Raw genomic sequence first — 21,038 nt, 5'->3', positions numbered from 1 at the left:
CTCCTTTTTCAGTGGCCTTGAAAGCCCTGATCTAGTTGGGAACTGTGATGGGCAAATAACAGGATTTTTTCTTTCTGTTTTGTACATATGTGGTTGAATTCAGTTAAGTGCAGTTAAGTGCCTGTTTGATGCGATTCCATTGTAGTATCTGTCTTGGTTATGAGTGGGCAAGGCTAACACTCAGGGTGGGCGACTGCAGCTATGGCAGCACCATCCTCTCCTTCTCTGTATAGCCTGCTCACCCTCTCCCTCTCCTGTAGGCTATGGACTCAGAGGATGACCCCTTGCTGCAAGATGTGTGGCTAGAGGAGGAGCAGGAAGAGGAGGAGGAAACAATGGGTGAGGCCTTTAGGAGGGGCCAGAAGAAGCCGGGGCCCCACGCTGGCGCAGGGAGGCAGTGTTGCTGGCGGCACTGGACCTTGCCGTCCCGGCCCCCGGCCTCGGGCTTTTGGAGTACCCTGGGCTGGGCCTTCACCAATCCGTGCTGTGCAGGGCTGGTGCTCTTTCTGGGCTGCAGCATCCCCATGGCCTTGTCAGCCTTCATGTTCCTCTACTACCCGCCACTGGACATTGACATCTCCTACAATGCCTTTGAGATCCGCAACCATGAGGCCTCCCAGCGTTTTGACGCCCTCGCGCTGGCGCTCAAATCCCAGTTTGGGTCCTGGGGGCGCAGCCGGCGCGACCTGGCGGACTTCACTTCTGAGACACTTCAGCGCCTCATCACAGAGCAGTTGCAGCAGCTACATCTACGGAACCGCTCGCGGCCGGCCGCCCGCGCCCCACACACGGTGGTCGCTGTAGCCACGGAGAACGGCTTGTTGTGGGACACTGCCACCGCCCAGAAGCCAACAGCCAATCAAAGCGGGCGTCTACGGCGAGAGGCTCCACCTCTGGAGAGGCCAGCAGCCAACCAGAGTGAAGCCACGATAAACCTGGGGCCTGACAAGAGTGGGCGGTGTCCACCCAGTGCCCCGCCTCCCACAGCAGCCATGGCCAATCAGACCCGTGCCCGTCGAGGGGCCTCGCGCTGGGACTACTCACGCTCCTATGTGAGCGCCAACACCCAGACGCATGCGCACTGGCGCATCGAGCTTATCTTCCTGGCACGTGGCGACGCCGAGCGCAACATTTTCACGAGTGAGCGGCTGGTCACAATCCACGAGATTGAGCGCAAAATCATGGACCACCCTGGCTTCCGGGAGTTCTGCTGGAAGCCCCATGAAGTGCTCAAGGACCTGCCTCTCGGCTCCTACTCCTACTGCTCCCCGCCCAGCTCGCTCATGACCTACTTCTTCCCCACTGAGAGGGGTGGCAAGATTTACTATGATGGCATGGGCCAGGACCTGGCCGACATCCGGGGTGAGCAGCCCTAGGTGTGCTGGGGTGGGGCCTGTAGGGACCTGGTCTGGGGCCTGTAGGGACCTGGTCTGAAGGACCCTGGAGGCGGGGCTTGTAAGGGGTGGAGACTGAGAATAGGTGGGGCTTGGGCTGAAGCGGCATGGTTAATGAGGTGGGGGCGGGGCTTGGAGTTAAAGAAGGCTTGACTCTGCAGTACTCAGCAGGTTGATAAGAGGATGGAGTTGGAACTGGCTGTGAAGTGGAGTCAGGCTGGAGCTGAGTGCTCCATTTATTGAAGAAGGGCAGGGAGGGTTGGATGTGAGATGGGATCTGAGGGAGGCAAGGAAGGAGGTGCATACCTAGACTGATGAAGATTGGGAGAGTTAGAGTGCCCAGAGTTAGATAAAGCTTGGGCTGGGACTTGGGCATGACGTTGGTTAGAGGGGAGCTGGCATGTGGTTACAGAGCACTGGGCATTTGGAAAGAGGCTGAGTTTGCAGGAAGATCAAGGTGGATTAGTTTGAGGTACATTAGGAGTGAGACTTGAGAAAGGATGGGGAGGGGACAGAGACTGGCTGTGGGGGCAGAGCTTCGGTATGTCTTTTAAGGGGGACATGTCAGGGTTCTAAGTAGATGAAGGTGGGACTGGGATGGGAAGGAGTTACAGGACTACAGAGACTGAGCCTTGTTATTAGGTGAAGTTCAAGCTGAAATGAAGGCGTAAACTTAGTGGGAGCCGCCTGAGCAGATCTTGGGGGTTGCTCTTTTTGGGCAGCAGTGATTTCTGTAAACCATCCCTCTGTCCTGTTAGAGACAGTTGTAGGCAGCCCAAGCTGGGACAGTTTTCCATTTCCTTAAAAAGGGATGAGATGTTGAGGAGGGATGGATGACCCTGATGGAAGGTTTGTGGGAGCTGACTTACTGAGCTCCTTGGACCTCTTGACCCCTGCCCCTGCAGGCTCCCTAGAGCTGGCCATGACTCACCCAGAGTTCTACTGGTACGTGGACGAGGGCCTCTCCGCAGAAAACCTCAAGAGCTCCCTCCTACGCAGCGAGATCCTCTTTGGAGCACCCCTGCCCAACTACTACTCAGTGGACGATCGCTGGGAGGAGCAGCGGGCAAAATTTCAGAGCTTTGTGGTCACCTATGTGGCCATGCTGGACAAACAGTCGACTAGGTAGGCAGTCCAGCTGCATCTGATGTGTGCCTGTCCTTGTTTGTACCAGGAAAGGGCTGTATTAAGGTAGGGAATTGGTTTCCAGGTGGTTCTTTCTCATACATCCCAGATCCCCTTTTGCAACCTTTTCCCTGGAAGTCTTTCTTTTCAAATCAGAGGCAGAGCCAGATACATCCTCAGCATCACTCTGACAGATGAAAGTATCCTTTTCGTGATCAGTGCTAATGGTTAGTGAACATGACAGCTCTGGAGAACTTCTGCCCTGGAGGTCTTGGGTATTGATTTTCTCCTGCAATGGTGCTAGAAGGCTTTCTAGAAAGAGTATTAACCAGGGAGTAAGGAGTTCCTCTCTGCCTTTACTATCCAAGGAGATAGTGGGCAAGTCACTTCACTTCTCTGGGCCTCTGTTACTGCTAAAATGGGAATGATGAGTCCTACAGTCATTAGAAGGAGATGAGTTAAGAGGTGTGACAGAGCTTTTGGGCAGTAGGTGCTCTGATTGTCCTCTGGTACTTGGGACATGTGTCTGAGAAACACCTGGGTCCCTCCCCACCAGGTAAAATCATTCGATAGTTCATCTGTCAGTCCTGCGGGGCAATAACTCCAATGCCTTTCAGTCTCTTGCCCTGACAAGTCAACCCCTGGCACAGGAGGAACCATTCTGTCTGAAATACCCTCGTTCCTTTATTGAACAGCTACTGTAATAATCAAAGCTAACATTTATTGTGCTTGCCCTGTGCCACATACTGTCCTAAGCCATTTATACACACCCATCTAACTTAATTCTTACACCATCCTGATGAGGGAGGAGCTGTTAGGATTTTCTCCATCCTACAGAGGAGGAAACTGAGGCACAACACAATTTAGTAAACTGTCAAAAATTTTGAGGCTCATAAGTGGTGGAATAGGATTAAAATCCAGGGTTTCTAACGCAGTGCCCTAGCGCTGTGTATTTTTACAGCAGGTGCTGTACTGAGTCTTCTTGCAGCTGTGCTTCATTGCCAGGCAAACTGCTATTCATCTACTAAGATCCAACCTGGCTATTATTTACTTGAGATTGCATTAAATTATCACCCTACCCATTTCCACAGACCCTTTGCTTCTCCATAAGACAGGCAGGAAAGAGCAAACACAGGCTTTGTAGTAAGATATATCTGGAGTCAGATCTCAGTTACTCCACCTAATTGTGGGAAGTTTCAATGAGCTATTTCACCTCTCTGAGCCTCAATTTCATCATAGTGCTTGTCACTCTGTATTTTACTCTTTTTAATTCCTTGTCATTCAAAGTGCAAGTCGAATCAGCATCAACATCACCTGGAGACTTGTTAAAAATGTAGAATATCAAGGCTTTTCCTAGACCTATAGAGTTTGCAGGTGACTTATTTGGATATATAAGTCTGAAAACTTCTGGTTTAGTTATTTCTCAGTAGAGTGTGAGTTTGTTGAGGACTGGGATTGTTCCTGCTTCCTTTTCCTTAGGCGTAGCCTCTAGCACAGTACCTCTTTGAGGAATGAATGGGTGGCTGGATGGATGGAGGTACCTTAGGGAAAGGTCCTTGGCTGGGTTGGGAATCTGGGAAGGGCTGGTTGTAGAAGGAGTTTCAAGATTTTAGATACCAACAGTTAACTTCTGCTTAATACATTCAGCTGCTGAGACAAAACCACTGTCCTGGGTTAAAAAAACAACAATTCTCTTTTCCTTACTATCCCCCTAGAGCTTCATAGGAATGGTGATAACCAGGGCCTCTGTAGTCTTGACGTTAATGCCTTCTTTTAGATCAATAAAATCTTTTTTTTTTAAATCAGTCTATTACTTGTTACCTGAGAAATGACAACATACATCTTGACTTATTACAAAGAATACTACAAATTATCAATTTTACTGCTTCCCTGATAGTACCAGAATCTTAGAACGCATTCTTTGCATTTATACCCCTTCAGTCTTTTGCCTTGTTACATGCATTTTAATTCTATATACATTTTAAACCTCATAAGACATTACATTTTTATTTTACTCAGTCAGAATCCATATTTACTCACATATTTATGTTTTCTGTTGCTCTTCATTACTTTCTACAATTTCATGTTTCCCTCTGGGATCATTTTTCTTGTATCTGAAGGATTCTCTTTAGTATTTTTTTTTTTTAGTGCAGGTTTGCTAGTGATAAATTCTCTGTTTGTCTAGAAGGCATCTTTATTTTACTTTCATTTTTGAAATATATTTCTTCTGGTATAGAATTTGCAGTTATTTTCTTTAATACTTTAAGAGATATCAATCCATTGCGTTTTGACTTTCATCATTTGGTGGTGGGGGGGGTGAGCGGGAGTCAGCTGTAAATCTTTTTGTTGCCCCTTTGAACAATTGTCTTATTTTTCCCCTGGTTACTTTTAAGATTTTGCTTTGTGTTTGCTTTCAACATTCTTACTATTGTATTTTGATACGGTGTTCTGCTTGAGGTGCACAGACCTTGAATCTGCTTGTTTATAATTCTTCACTTTTAGGAATTTCTGGGCTAATATGACTTCAAATATTGCTTCTACCCCATTCTCTGTCCTATCTCCTTTAAGGATTCTAACTACATAAATGTTAGATATTTTCTAAGTCTCATGTGTTTTATTTATGACTATGATAATAAAAGATGGGAGCTGGAAAGATAAGCTGAAGAGTCTGGGTAATCAGCATGCTGCTTTCTTCATTTTAAAAATTTAATTTAAAATTTTTAATATAATTTTAAAAGTTATACTTTATGTACAGTTATTACAAAATATTTGCTATATTCCCCATGCTGTACAGTACATTCCTATAGCTTATCTTATATGAGTACCATATGTTCTCAGTGCTCTTTTCCAGGTTTTTCTTTGCTTTGCATGTTTTGGTTTAGATACTCCAATTCACTGATCCTGTCTTCCATTGTATCTAATTTGATGTTTAATGTCTCTTGAGATTTCAAGGTTAATGTTTTTCTGTTGAGGGTTTCCAATAATTCTTTATTATAGATCTAAATCCTTGGTGAAATTTTTCAACATTTAATTTATTTGGTGCATATTCTCCTCTGTGGTCTGAATCATATTAAGTTAGATTATTATGGATGAAAGTAAAAGTAGCTCAGTCATGTCCAGCTCTTTGTAACCCCATGGGCTATACAGTCCATGGAATTCTCCAGGCCAGAATACTGGAGTATTCCCTCCTCCAGGGGATCTTCCCAACCCAGGGATTAAACCCAGGTCTCCCACATTGCAGGCGAATTCTTCACCAGCTTAGGTTATTATGGGTATCTTTTGGTTTTTTCCCTGTGGTCTGTTCTTTCACTTGATTTTTGGTCATGTGGTCTTGCCTGTGGGTATGCCTGGTAATTTTTACTGAGTAATGAGTATTGTATGTAAAAACATAGAGGTTCAGATGATGTTACTTCTTCCAGAGAAAGTTTACCTTTCCCTCCACTAGGCAGATGGAGTTGTGGCTGATCACCTTAAACAAACAGCAGTTACACAGAGTTGAGGCTGGTTTGTAGTCCTGAAAAGTCACAGCCTACCTCTAGTTTGCCCTTGGTTCTCTAGGATTTTCAACTGAGAGCCTAGTGTATTCTGCAGAGCCCGTTTCCCCTGACATGTTCCAAACCCTAAGCTTTGTCTCTCAAAAGAGCTAAAAATATCTCCTCTGGTTTTTCTGAGGCTTCCTGCTTAAGTTTGTAGCCTCATACTCCAGACTGCCCGGTATTTGGCAGAAGTGCTGTGGAAGAAACTGGTTTTATGCTTTGCTGGTCTGCAAGTCTCTACCCACAGCTCTGCTAGTTTTTCTGACTCCCTGCCTAGATTTTCAGCCTCCTGCCTGTGTTCAAAATCAGCAGATACCTCCAGGGTAAACACAGCTGTAGAAGGGAAGCTTATCTTTTGTAGGTTCTTCCCTTTCTAGAGTCTCGGCTCTCTAGTTTCATTGCTTCAGGAGATCTCTAATGTCATCAAATAGATGATTTCTCAGTTTTATTTGATTTCTTAGTAGTTCTAAGCAGGAATATTGGTCTTGCATGGGCTATTCCTTTCTACTCAAGAGCAGAAGTTTGGGCCTATGTCTTTTTATAGCTGGAAACTAAAAGAGGACCTAGAACCTAGAAAGTGTTCTATAAATGCTGTACAAATGAATGAATGAATGAACAATTGACCAAACTTTCAGTTTTCTATTCTAATGAAAGCTCAATTAACCCTTTGTTGAATTTAATTCAAAAAAGTAGTCAATCCAAAGATCTTTTCTACATTTTTTTAAAGTGTCCTGATTGACTTTTTAAAACAGCTTTGAGTTGCTATTCACTAGCTGTATATATTTAAAGTTTACAATTTGATTAGTTTTGACCCATGTATACACTATGAAACCTTTATCATAATCAAGTTAATGAATGGATCCATCACCCTCAGAAGTTTCCTCATGTTCCTTTGACAGTCACTCCATCCTGCCTCACCTTCCTTCCCATTCCACCTCAGGACCGCTTTCTCTTTTCTATCACTATATATTGGTTTTCATTTTCTGATTTTGTATATATGGCATCATATAAAATGCACAGTTTTGACTGACCTCATTCACTCAGCCTAATCGTTTTGAATTGTATCCATGTTGTTGCATGTATTGACAGTTTATTCTTTGTGAGTGCTGAGTAGTATCATTGTGTGGAGATGCCGCCTTTTGTTCATCCACTCACTTGTTTATGGATATTTGGGTTATTTCCAGGTTTGGCTATTGTAGATAGAGATGCTACAAAGCCTTTGTGTGAACAAATGCCTTCATTTGCTTCAGATAAATATCTGGGAGTGGTATGACTAGATCATATGATAGGTGTAACTTTTTTAAAAAAAACCATGAATGTGTATTTTTTAAGATTTTTTTTAATGTGGATAATTTGTTTAAAATGTTTATTGAATTTGTTACAATACTCCTTCTGTTTTATGCTTTGGTTTTTTGGCCGCAAAGTCTATGAGATTTGAGCTCCCCCACCAGGGCTTGAATCTACATCCCCTGCTGCTGCTGCTGCTGCTAAGTCGCTTCAGTCGTGTCTGACTCTGTGCAACCCCATAGATGGCCGCCCACCAGGCTCCCCTGTCCCTGGGATTCTCCAGGCAAGAACACTGGAGTGGGTTGCCATTTCCTTCTCCAATGCATGAAAGTGAAAAGTGAAAGTGAAGTCGCTCAGTCGTGCACTGGAAAGCAAAGTCTTAACCACTGAACTTCAGGGAAGTCCCCATGTGAGTTTAACTTTTTAAGAAACTGTCAGATTGTTTTCCAAATTAATTGTACCATTTTACGTTCTCACCCAGTGTATAAGAATTCCAGTTCCTCCACAAACTGTCTAACACTTGGTATGGTCAGTTTGAAAGTGAAAGTGTTAGTCACTCAGTCCTGTGCAACTCTTTGTGACCCCATGGACCATAGCCCACCGGACTCCTCCCCAGGGGCTCTTCCTGACCCAGGGACCCATGGACCATAGCCCACCAGACTCCTCCCCAGGGGCTCTTCCTGACCCAGGGATTAAACCTTGGTCTCCTGCACTACAGGCATCTTCTTTACCATCTGAGCCACCAGGGAAGTCCATGGTCAGTTTAGAAAGTCTAAATTAGCCATTCTGTGTAGTGATATCTCATTGTGATTATAACTTGGATTTCCGTACTTCCCAGTGATGTTCACATGCTTATTTGACATCCATTTGTCTTTGTTGGTGAACTATTTAGATCTTTTGACTATTTTAATACTGGCTTTACATTTAGTTCTGTGATATTCCATTTTTAGTTCATCTTTGTATATGGTGTAAGACATATACCGCATATACTTTATATATAGTATAAGGTGATGATGTTTATTATTTTATATGGATATCCAGTTGTTCCAGCATCATTTGTTTAAAAGATCATTGTTTCTTCACTGAATTGACTTAGAATCTTCAACAAAAGTCTTTTGTCCATATATATGTGGGTCTATTTCTAGACTCTATTCCATTCCATCAACCAGTTTTTAAAATATTATTTACACATTGGTCATTGGTATTACACTATATTGATTATGGTAGCTTTATGCCATGTCTTGTCCAAGTGTTGGTCTTCCAACTTTTTGTTCTTTTTCAAAGTTATTTTAGTTATTCTGGGGCCTTTACATTTCCCTGTGAATTTTATTTTATGTTATTTATTTATTATTTCTTAATGGTTGGTTCTCTTTTTGGGGGGGGGGCATGCCATGTGGCGTGCAGGAGCTTAACTCCCTGACCAGGTTGGAACCCGTGCCCCCTGCAATGGAAGTACAGAAAACCTAACCACTGGACTCCCAGGGAATCCCCTTCCAATGAATTTTAGAAGCAGCTTATCCATTTCTCCAAATAAAAGTCCACTGGGATCCTGATTATGTTTATGTCAAATACATGGATCAATTTGAGGAGAAATGACATCTTAACAGTATTGAGTCTTATGACCAATTAACCTGGTGAATCTGATATCTTTTGTCAGATTTGTCCCTATTTCACATTCCTATTCTATTGTAAATGATGTTTTTACAAAAATTTCCTTGTTAGTTGAAAGTATACCAGTTGTTAGTTGCTTGTATTGGATTGACCAAAAAGTTCTTTGGGGTTTTTCCATACCATGTATGGATGTGAGAGTTGGACCATAAAGAAAGCTGAGCGCTGAAGAATTATGCTTTTGAATTGTGACGCTAGAGAAGACTCTTGAGAGTCCCTTGGACTGCAAGGAGATCAAATCAATAAATCCTAAAAAAAAAATCAACCCTGTATATTCACTGGAAGGACTGATGCCGAAACTGAAGCTCCAATATTTTGGCCACTTGATGCAAAGAACCGACTCATTGGAAAAGACCCTGATACTGGAAGAATTGAGGGCAGGAGAAGAAGAGGGTGGGAGAGGATGAGATGGTTAGATAGCATCACCAACTCAATGGACATATATTTGAATAAACTCTGGGAGATAGTGAAGGACAGGGAAGCCTGGTGTGCTGCAGTCCATGAGTTCACAAAGAGTCAAACAAAACTTTGTGACTGAACAACAACAATACCATGGAAAGTCCAAATGAAGGTTTTGGCCAACTCAACATATAGAAATATAATTGACTTTGGGTCCTGCAACCTTGATAAGCTCCCTTATAAGTTCTAGAAATTTTTCATAGGTTCTATTTCATTTTCTACATAATCAGTCATGTCTTTTGCTAATAAAGACAGTTTTACTTCTTATTTTCCAATTTGGATTTCTTTTACTTCTTTCTGTTGTCTGAATGCACTGGCTAGAACCTCCAATACAGTGTTGAAAGAAAGTGATGAGAATGGACAACCTTTCTTTATCCCTGACTGAAGTCTGTAGGTGTTTTTGTAGATGTCTCTTACCAGGTTACGGAGAAGGCAATGGCACCCAGCTCCAGTACTCTTGCCTGGAAAATCCCGTGGATAGAGGAGCCTGGTAGGCTGCAGTCCATGGGATCACTAAGAGCCAGACACAACTGAGCGACTTCACTTTCACTTTTCACTTTCATGCATTGGAGAAGGAAATGGCAGCCCACTCCAGTGTTCTTGCCTGGAGAATCCCAGGCACGGGGGAGCCTGGTGGGCTGCTGTCTATGGGGTTGCACAGAGTCGAACACGACTGAAGTGACTTATCAGGTTAAGGAAGCTCCCTTCTATTCCTGATTTGCTGATAAGTTATTTTTTTAAGTTGGTAATGAATATTGGATTTTTCTCAAATATTTTTCTGCACCTAGAGAGAGAACATACATATTTCATTTTTAGTTTAATATGATGAATTATATTAATTGAGTTTTAAAGTTTAAACCATCCTTGCATTCTTGGGGCAGATCCCCCCTGGGATTATCCTTTTTGTATAGTGTTAGATTCTATTCGTATTCTTTTTTCATTAGCATGTTAATGATGGATACTGGGCTGTAGTTTTCTTGCAGTATCTTTGTTTGATTTTGATATCAAAATGTCTTCCAGAATGAGGTGGGAAATATTCTCTTCAGTTTTCTGGAAGGTTTGTATGGAACTGGTATTATTCTTCCTTAAATATTTGGTAGAATTTATCAGTGAAACTGTCTGAATCTGGAGTTTTCTTTATGGGAAGGTTTTAATTATAAATTAAAAGTTTTTTTTATTTAAAAAATGTTTTGGGCCATGCCATATAGCATGCAGGCTATTAGTTCCCAACCAGGGATCAAATCTGTGCCCCCTGCAATGAAAGTACAGAATCTTAACCACTGGATTGCCAGGATAGTCCCTATAAACTCAATTTTAAAATATACATATAGAGCTTCCCTAGCGGCTCAGACAGTAAAGAATCTGCCCATAGTGTGGGAGACCCAGATTTGATGCTGGGGTCAGGAAGATCCCCTGGAGAAGGGAATGGCTACCCACCCCAGTATTCTTGCCTGGAGAATTCCATGGGCAGAGGGGCCTTGCAGGCTGCAGTCCATGGGGTTGCAAAGAGTCAGACACAACTGAGCAACTAACACTTTTGTAGGGCTATTAAAATTATTTTTATATTCTTACACAAGCTTTGGTAGTATATTTCATGAAATTTGTCCATTTTATTTAAATGGTAAAAATTTGTTGGTGCAAGGTAATTCATAATAAATATTCCCTTATTATTTTTGAATATTTACTAAAACTAGTGGTGTGACCTCCTTCATGTATGTCTTATCTCCTTTTTTCATGATCAGTCTGGCTAGAAATTTATCAGTCTATTGGTCCTCTCAAAGAGCTAGATTTTGGTTTCTTTGATATTTATTGTCTTTCTGTTGGTTTGTTTACATACTTATACTCTGATCTACATTATTTCCCTTCTTCCACTTACATTATGTATAATTTTCTCTTGTTTTGCTCTCTTGCAGCAGAAGCTGAGGTCATTGATTCGAAAACTGTATTCTTTTCTAATACAGGTGTTTATTGCTATAAAATTCCCCTTAAGCATCATTTTAGCACACCTCACACATTTTGACATGTGCTTTCATTTTCACTCAATTCAAAATACTCTGAATTTTCCCTTTTGATCTCTTCTTTGATCCTTATATTATTTAAAAGTGTGTTAGTCTCCAAATGTTTAGGAATTTCCCAGATAGTGTTTTAATTTAATTCCATTGTGGTCATAGAACATACTTTTTATGACTTAAGTTATTCTAAATTTTCTGAGTTTTATTTTATGGTCTAGAGTGTGGTTTGTCTTGATGAATGTTCCCTATGCACTTAAATGTATTCTGCTGTTGTTGGGTGGAGTATTCTATAAATGTCAACTAAGTCAGGTTGGTTGATTGTGTTGTTCAAGTCTTCTGTATCCATACTGATCTTCTGTCTAATTGTTCTAGCAGTTATTGAGAAAGGGATTTTGAAATGGCCAACTATAATTGCAGGTTTGTCTATTTCTTTCTTCATTTCTGTCAGTTTTTGCTTCATGTATTTTAAAACTCTGTTATCAGGTCCAAAGCAATTAGTATTGTTGCATTCTTTTAACAAACTGGGCCCTTTATAATTTTTAAATGACTTTATTTATAGTAATATTCTTTGCTCTGAAATTTATTTCATTTATTATTAATTTAACCACTCCAACTTTCTTTTGATTCATGTCAGCATACTTTTTTCTTTACTTTAAATTTTAACCTATTTGTGTCAACATTGAACATGAGTTTTTTGTAGGCATCTGGGTCTTGATTTTTTAATCTAATCTGACTGCCTCTGCCTTTTATTTGGGATATTTAGACCTTTTACAAGAGGCAATGATCAAGACCATCCCCAAGAAAAAGAAATGCAAAAAGGCAAAATGGTTGTCTGAGGAGGCCTTACAAATAGCTGAGAATAGAAGAGAAGCTAAAGGCAAAGGAGAAAAGGAAAGATATATCCATTTGAATGCAGAGTTCCAAAGAATAGTAAGGAAAGATAAAAAAAAAAAAAGCCTTCCTCAGTGATCAATGCAAAGAAATAGAGGAAAATAATAGAATGGGAAAGACTAGAGATTTCTTCAAGAAAATTGCTTTTTCCAGTGGTCATGTATGAATGTGAGAGTTGGACTATGAAGAAAGCTTAGCCCCAACCCAAAGAACTGATGCTTTTGAACTGTGGTGCTGTTGAACTGTGCTTTTAGATAAGACTCTTGAGAGTCTCTTGGACTGCAAGGAGATCCAACCAGTCCACCCTAAAAGAAATCAGTTCTGAATACTCATTGGAAGGACTGATGCTGAAGCTGAGACTCTAATACTTTGGCCACCTGATGTGAAGAACTGACTCATTGGAAAAGACCTTAATGCTGGGAAAGATTGAAGGCAGGAGGAAAAGGGGACGACAGAGGATGAGATGATTGGATGGCATCACCAACTCTGTGGACATGAGTTTGAGTAAGCTCTGGGAGTTGCTGATGGTCAGGGAAGCCTGGCGTACTGCAGTCCATTGAGTCGTAAAGTGTTGGACATGACTGAGGGACTGAACTAAACTGAGACCTTTTACAGTTAGTATGTTGTTAACATGGTTAGACTTAAGACAATTTTATTTTATTCTCTTTGCCCCATATATTCTTAGTTCCTTTTTCCTCTCTTCTGCCTTCTTTTGGACTGAGAATTTTTTATTATTCCATTATATTTCCTTTGTTTTTTTTAGCTATAAATATTTAATTTAGTGGTTGCTTCAGGGTTTAAAGTATACATCCTTAAGTTATCAGTGTACCTTCAAATGATGTTAAACCACTTCATGTATCAGTTCAGTTCAGTTCAGTCGCTCAGTTGTGTCCGACTCTTTGCAACCACATGAATCTCAGCACGCCAGGCTTCCCTGTCCATCACCAACTCCTGGAGTTTACTCAAACTGGTGTCCATCAAGTCAGTGATGCCATCCAGCCATCTCATCCTTTTCAAATGAGTCAGCTCTTCACATGAGGGGGCCAAAGTATTGGAGTTTCAGCTTTAGCATCAGTCCTTCCAGTGAGCACCCAGGACTAATCTCCTTTATAATGGACTGATTGGATCTCCTTGCAGTCCAACTTCATGTACAGTGTATAAAGTGAAGTCACTCAGTCGTGTCCGACTCTTTGCGACCCCGTGGACTGTAGCCTACCAGGCTTCTCTGTCCATGGGATTCTCCAGGCAAGAATATTGGAGTGGGTTACCATTTCCTTCTCCAGGGGATCTTCCCGACCCAGGGATCGAAGCTGGGTATAGTGTATACTATATATGAATAGTATACCGCCATTTCCTTTCTCCTGACCTTTATACTGTTGTTGTCATATATTTTATTTTCATATATGGTATAAACCCCACACTACATTACTGTTATTTCTGTTTAAATGGTCAGCCATAATTTTAAAAGATTTATGTAATAAGAAATTGTGATACACTTGTTCATGTTGTTACCGTCTCTAGTCCTTTTTATTCCTTGTATAGATGTATATTTCCAGTTGTGATAGTTTGCCTTCTCCCTGAAGGGTTTCCTTTACCATATCTTGTAGTGAAGGTGTACTGACGGTGAAGTCTTTCGGGTTTTGTGTCCTGAAAAAAAAAATCTTTATTTTACCGTTGTTTTTGAAATATATATTTCAAATTATAGAATTCTGGGTTGACTTTTTTCCTCCGTAGGTAAAGGATCTTGCTCCATTGTCTTCTCGCTTGCATAGTTTCTGAAGAGAAATCTCCCGTCATTCTTACTTTCATCCCTCGGTGCATAATGCCTCTTTTCTCCTCAGTCTGCTTTCAAGATTTTATCTTGGTCACTTATTTTGAGCAATTTGATTATGATGTGCATTGTTGTTCTATTCACGATTTTCTGTGCTTGGGGTCTGCTGCTTAAGCTTTTTGAATCAAGGGGTTTATCATTTTCATCAAGTTTGGAAAGCTTTCAGGCTCTTTTAAGATGTCTGTTAACCCACATATTGCTTGCTCATTCACTCATTTGTGTCTCTTTGCGACCCCAAGGGCTGTAGCCAGCCAGGCTTCTCTGTCCATGGAATTTTCCAGGCAAGAATACTGGAGTGGGTTGCCATTTTGTACTCCAGGGGATCTTCCTGACCCAGTGATTGAACCCATGACTTTTGTGTCTCCTGCATTGGCAGGCAGGCTCTTTACCATTGCACCATATATTAGGGTGCACCAAAGCCTGGAAACTTTCTCAAGCCAGTACATCAGAGTGACCATAAAGCCCATTTTATTTCTTATCTCTTAGAGATCACCATTCTTTGTTGTCAAGTCCAGAATCTTGTTTCACATATTTTCTCTCTCTCTCTCTCTCTCTCTCTCTCTCTCTCTCTTTTTTATTGTTAGTTTCAGAGGAGAGGAAATGTAGATTTCATCTTGTTACTTCATCTTGACCAGGAACTGATCTCACCCCTCTTGGTATTTTAAAAACCAACTTCACCAACTTGGTTAAGTTTTTCTAATAGCTTCTGTTAAATGGGCACTGAATAGCACTGTAAGACTTGAGTATCTGGAAGCTGATTTGAATTTAGAATTTTGCTGTGAACAGTTGAGAATTGAGGATAATTGAGAATGACATAGAATTCAGCTGTAATTGACTATTATCTGTGTGGAGTAGCAATCTCAACCTCACTGATAATTCACTCCCACCCAAGGCATGCTGGTTTCACTTGTCTAGAGTATGACCTGGACATCAGGGTTCTTGAAAGCCCCCAAGGTGATCATAAAGTACAAGCAAGGTAAAGAGCCACTGAGGAGGTGGATGGTTCGTGGTCCTCCTCCATCTCTGATCCACTCTGTCTTTCCTCCCTCTGTGTCCTCCCTTCCCAGCAAAGTCCAGGTCCTATATGGGGGTACAGACCTCTTTGATTATGAGGTTCGCAGAACCTTCAACAACGACATGCTCCTGGCCTTCATCAGCAGCAGCTGCATCGCTGCCCTCGTCTACATTCTCACCTCCTGCTCAGGTACGGTTCTCCAGTGGCCCCGCATGGAGCCAGCCCCTTCTTTCCTCCCAGTGTGCTTCTCTCTGGACAAAGCCTTCTTGCTCAGGAATGCTGGAAATGGGCTTGAATCCGCTGTATCAGAGCTGGCGGTGGGACAGCTGCTCAGACATCACCTTCTAACCCTGGGCAGGGAGACTGAGGCTCAGAGGCAGATCGAGCCATGCCCCAGGGCCCGCTCCCCCAGGACCTCCTACAGTTGAACTTTTTGTTCTTTGACGGTCTTTTTCTTGTTGTTAAGTTTTGTGGCATCTGGAGTATTGGACACTTTATGGATTATTCCTTAGCCTGTTTATTATTATTATTTAGTATTAATTTATTTGGCTGTAATGGGTCTTACTTGTGAACTGTGGGATCCTCATTATGTCGTGCAGGATCTTTCGTTGCAGTATAGTTTGTTGCAGCCCATAGGTTTCTCTATAGCTGTGGCGCACAGGCTCTCCAGTTGATGGTGCATGAGCTCCAGAGTGCATGGGCTCAATAGTTGCCATGCACTGACTTAGTTGCCCTGTAGCATGTGAGATCTTAGTTCCCCAACCAGGGATCAAACCTGTGTCCCCTGCACTGGAAGGTAACTTCCCAAGCACTGGACCACTGCCAGGGAAGTCCCATCCTTAGTCTGTTTTAAAGTCCCAGCTGCCATTAGACTCCCAGTTCACTTTTCCACCGTCCTCTCCTCGTGCACCCTAGCTGCTTCTTTCTGCGTATACAGGAGGTGCTCTTCATTGGCCAAGTGAATGAGAGATTGGTCATACCTTCAAAAATGGAAAAGACATTCACTCATCCATGTAACAAATACTAACTGGGCACCAGCTACGTGCCAGATGCTCTCAGGTGCCAGAGTTCTAGTAGTGAACATCACTGATGTACTTCTTACCTCCATGGAACCTCTAACTTACTGGGTGACAGATGCTAAAAATATGATTCCCTACTAGCATGTGAAGTAAGCTCTGCAAAGATGAGGGCCCATGAACAACCTGACTTACTCAACAAGGGCTTCATCTGCTACTCAGACCTGCTGCCCAGCACCTTCTTTGGGCATAGAGGACTATACTGGGCTCGGATGGGGCGGTGAAGGTGCCCCTGGGGATGGGGGTGCATGAGGCAGGACCCAGCCGGGGCCGCAGACTGAAAGGCTGTGTTCTGTTGGGTCCCCCTCTCCATGCCCGGTGCTCCTTGCCCTGCCCAGTGTTCCTGTCCTTCTTTGGGATCGCCAGCATCGGCCTCAGCTGCCTGGTGGCGCTCTTCCTGTACCACGTCGTCTTCGGTATCCAGTACTTGGGCATCCTCAATGGGGTGGCTGCCTTTGTGATAGTGGGCATCGGTGAGTTGATTCTGTTGCCATGGTAATGGGCCTTCCACTTGGGAATTTGACCCCCAAAGGGCCTTTTACAGTATGCAAAGTCTGGCTTCCATGGGGGCTCTATAAAGTCCTCTCTCAGACCTCAGAGCCTTGGACTTGGGGTGGAGGGTGGGTAGAGTGTGAGTGGTGAGTGATTCTTGGCATATAGTGGGTAGAACCCCCCAGAGGTGGAAGGAGTGGGTGGATATGCTGGGTGAAGGTTAAGCATGGTGGGAAAGGTGAGGGGTGGTGGTGATTTGGAGGAAGCGATCTAGTTCTGGTGAGGGAGGGGGCCATGCAGCATGAGGGTGGGGCAGCATGAGGGTTCATGGCCTAGGTTGGATCTGACCTGGAGACAGCAGAGTAACCCCGCTGGCCTGGACCCCTCCTGTAGGCGTGGACGACGTCTTTGTGTTCATCAACACCTACCGCCAGGCCACCCACCTGGAAGACCCTCAACTGCGGATGATCCACACCATCCAGACGGCGGGCAAGGCCACCTTCTTCACCTCGCTGACCACGGCTGCCGCCTATGCGGCTAACATCTTCTCCCAGGTGGGAGCCGGCCCTCCAGCCCGGCCTGGCGTCCCTTGCCCCCCACCCCCGCCCATGCATACCTGGACCCTGGTCTCCGCTCTTCCCACCCACCCCTTCTCTTGGGGCCACGCAGCTTCCGCCTCAAGGTACTTGCCACGTCCCTAGAGTCCATGTTTTGTTACTAATCACCATCACCAGAACTTAACAAATGGGAAAATTCTAGTAATACAAATTGTGTTTCTTATTGATGCTCATTACTGATAATCCACTCTCGGCCCTGAAGGGCGTTTAGCAGTTGTTTCCAAAGGTGCCCCAGCTGATGCGTGGTAAGCCTGCCCATGACTCCTGACCCCGGTGCAGGGCCCTCTCCACTCGCCAGCTGCATACTGCTTTGTTATCCCTCGCGTGCACTTCCCTCTCGCGGGCCCTGCACTCCTTCCTGTCTGAGCTGGGCTCGGGAGAAGGATCCTAGGCCAGGTCCTGGGTGCCAACAGAGCCTGAAAGGCAGTGAACCTGTCTGAGTCTGAAAGGTCTTATGACCTGGGCTGAGAATCCTGTCTAGAAACCACTAGATGCTCTGGGATTCTCCAGACTTGACTAGAGAACCACACCAGAAAACAAGCTGAGCTGGATTTCCATCCCTCCTCTGCCATTTTCTGGCTGTGTGACCTTAGGCAGCTTGTTTAACTTCTGTGAGCCTCACTCTCTTCACGTGTGGATCATCAGAGAATGGAATGAGCTGCTTGTGAAAGTGTTCCACAGACAGTGAAGGAAGGCCTGTCTGCTTGTTGGCTGCAGCTTCCTTCTGACGGCCACACCCTGCACAGGTGCCCGTGACACTCCTGGGGCACACCCTGTGGCAGCTTCCTCTCTCTTCCCCTCTGCTAACGTGTGCCCTGCTCTGACAGTGTGTGTCTTCCTCTGTCCTTCCTGTAATGAGTTACGGTGCACTTGCTCTGTGCCCAGCACTGTTCCGGGCAGAGGGCTACAGTGTCGACCAGAGGCTGGACTCTTCCTCTCTGCCACACCCCTTGCTCCAGCCCGGCCCTCTGACATCCTCCTAGGCCAGTGCCTTCATTCCAGCAGCCTCGGCCTCTGCATCCTGCCGCAGTCTGGGGGTGGTCAGGGCCCAGTGCTGCAGAGTCCCTGGGCTCCTTGGACTCCAGGCCTGACCCCCTCCCATCGCCCCCACCTTTCCATTGCCAGATCCCAGCTGTCCACGACTTCGGCCTGTTCATGTCTCTGATCGTGTCCTGCTGCTGGCTGGCAGTGCTCTTCACCATGCCCGCAGCCCTGGGCATCTGGAGCCTTTACATGGCACCGCTGGAGAGTGCCTGCCAGACCAGGTGAGCCAGGCAGGTGAGGGAGGCACAGGGGCTGTGTCCTGCTCTCACAGAGTGGCCATAGCAGACCCTTGGGGGGCCATTCAGCACACCATCCTCTCTCCCAAAAGCCTTGTGATTCACTACTGAGCACCTTCTGTATGCCCTGTCCTATGCTAGCACTTCTGTGCACTCCTGTCTAATAGTTACATTTGATCACCTACTGTGTACCAGGAAGTGGGCAGAGTGCTTTTGTACAAGATCTTACTGCCATCCCCGGGGACCCTAGGAGCTGGGTCCTCTTATTTTGCCTGTTTTGTAAAATGTCTGTAGACAAGGAGGCAAAGGCTTGGAGAAGCTGGGCAACTTTCTCAAAGTTATCCATTTAATAGGCAGCAGAGTGGAAATTTAGACCCCCACAATCTGACTCTGGATCCCATGCTCTTAGCCACCATGTTAAATGTCTTCTGGGTTCTCTTCTTGAGAGAGGAACCATATTTAGACCCAGTGTGCCAGGTGCAAAGTTGATTGGATCAGTACTGAGATGCTGCAGCTGAAGGAAGAGGGCTTGGGGTCTTTGAGGTCTTGTGGGCCAAGCCTGCAGGGTTAAGGCAGGGGGCACATTGGTCAAATGGAATCCAGCCTGAGTGGCTGTCTGGGTTGGGAGTACTAGGGAATGATAGAGGGTCTGGCCTTGGTGCAGGGCATGCAAATGCAGGACTGTCAGGGGTCTATGACAGTGTCCACTTGACCATGGTGAGACGAGGGACAGAAGGAGATGAGAGGCCAGCAGGGAACTCAGATTAAGGCCTGGGAAGGACTCCTTAGCTCTCCCATGCATACCTTTGCTTCAGGGTCTCCACGTATGGTGGTTCAGGTTGAGCACTGCACAAGAGCCCTCTAGCTGAGGCACAGTCGTCTGCACTGTGGCCATTCAGGTTTGACTGTTTCTATGACAGTTTTGTGACATAGAAGCAAAGTGGCTTGAGTAAAAGGCTCCTTTTCTCTAATTTCTACAGAGACACCAACTAAGCCCATCCGGTCCCTTCCCCCAGTCTGGGGTAGGGGACGCAGCCTCAGCCTCCTTGCCTGGGAACTGTGGGCCTTTGGACATGTAGTTTAACCTCTCTGCACCTCAGTTTCCTGTTCTGTAAAATGGGTACTACAACCCTGTGGGGATTCATGAGAGAAGCCACGAGGAGCTCTAGCTCAGTCTCTGGCCCTGAGCACTCCTGGCACATTCTCCGTGGGCACTGCTCTTGCCCCCAGTCTCCAGGGTGGGCCTTGGTCCCCCACATTCACTCCAGCTAAGGCCTCAGCTGCATACTCAGCCCAGCCCCGCTTCCCTGTCCCCCTGATCTCAAGGCCCCGGGCGCTCGACAGCACAGGCGTGGGCCCTCTGCTGCAGTCACCTCGATGCTTGGGCAGCTGTGTGCCATCATCTGCTGTCCCCAGGATGGCTACTCTCACCATTCGTCTCCCCAGAGGAACTGTGGTGCCCGAGGGCCCTGGGGGAGATGACACTGGCGAGAATTCAGGCGCAGGCTCCTGGAAGCCTGGGAGGCATGTCCTGGGGGTTGTCAGCAGCAGAGTAATGCCTGGCTCACATGTGGCCCAGACATGTAGCCCGGACTCCCGGGACTCACCCTTCCCCCACTCTCTCCACAGCTGCAACCAGAAGTGCGGCCGCAGGAGTTCCCCGCACTTCCCTGGGGACGTGTTCACGGCTCCTGAGCGGGCTGGGAGCGGGCCCGCACAGGGCCCCATGCCCTACCTGGACGACGACATCCCCCTGCTGAGTGTGGAGGAGCCAGGTGAGAGGGGGTGCAGGCCTGCCGCTGAATCTGCAGGACCCAGGCACCGCCTTTGCCAGGGGAAGTACCTTGATGAGCTGGTGTGAGGACCGTCTGGTCCTGAGGTGGGGGTGGGACGAGACACCTAGGAGGATCCCCGTCAAGCATCTGAGCTTCCCTGGAGGGGGTGTGGACCAGGGGGACTTTGACCCACTTCTGGGCCAGCCCTCTGATGGGCCGCTGCTCTGCCCTGGCAGTGTCGCTGGAGCTGGGAGATGTGTCCCTGGTGTCTGTGCCCCCCGAGGGCTTGCAGCCGGCCCCCGACGGGGGCAGCCGGGGGCAGCTCATTGCCCAGCTGCAGGAGCTGCTGCACCACTGGGTCCTGTGGTCAGCCGTCAAGAGCCGTTGGGTGATTGTGGGTAAGTGGGCTCTCCACTCTCCTTCCCCCATCTCGCAGTATCTCCCAGTGCCTGAGATATGGAGAACAGACTCCCCAGCCCGTTTTCTCAAAGAACATGCAGGTCTTGGGAGCCCGCCCCTTGTCCCACAGATGATCTAGAGGTCAGAGACCGGGCTCAGGTTGCTCACTCTCTCGAAGCCT

General features: G+C 45.6%; 1 protein-coding gene across 1 annotated transcript in view; it reads left to right on the top strand.

Annotated features, from left to right (window-relative positions):
• The first annotated feature begins 263 nt into the window (after positions 1-263).
• DISP3 (dispatched RND transporter family member 3) overlaps positions 264-21,038 on the top strand; it is a 35,984-nt gene continuing 15,209 nt past the window's right edge. Inside the window, exons 1-8 of the mRNA XM_069544416.1 lie at positions 264-1,362; positions 2,300-2,519; positions 15,271-15,407; positions 16,633-16,767; positions 17,180-17,340; positions 18,529-18,668; positions 20,313-20,458; positions 20,695-20,856. Of these exons, the coding sequence (XP_069400517.1) occupies positions 264-1,362; positions 2,300-2,519; positions 15,271-15,407; positions 16,633-16,767; positions 17,180-17,340; positions 18,529-18,668; positions 20,313-20,458; positions 20,695-20,856 (2,200 nt within the window). The remainder of the gene's footprint in view (positions 1,363-2,299; positions 2,520-15,270; positions 15,408-16,632; positions 16,768-17,179; positions 17,341-18,528; positions 18,669-20,312; positions 20,459-20,694; positions 20,857-21,038) is intronic.

This window comes from Ovis canadensis, chromosome 12, assembly GCF_042477335.2.
Source record: "Ovis canadensis isolate MfBH-ARS-UI-01 breed Bighorn chromosome 12, ARS-UI_OviCan_v2, whole genome shotgun sequence".
NCBI lineage: Eukaryota > Metazoa > Chordata > Mammalia > Artiodactyla > Bovidae > Ovis > Ovis canadensis.
This window is presented reverse-complemented; position numbering and strand designations above follow the sequence as displayed.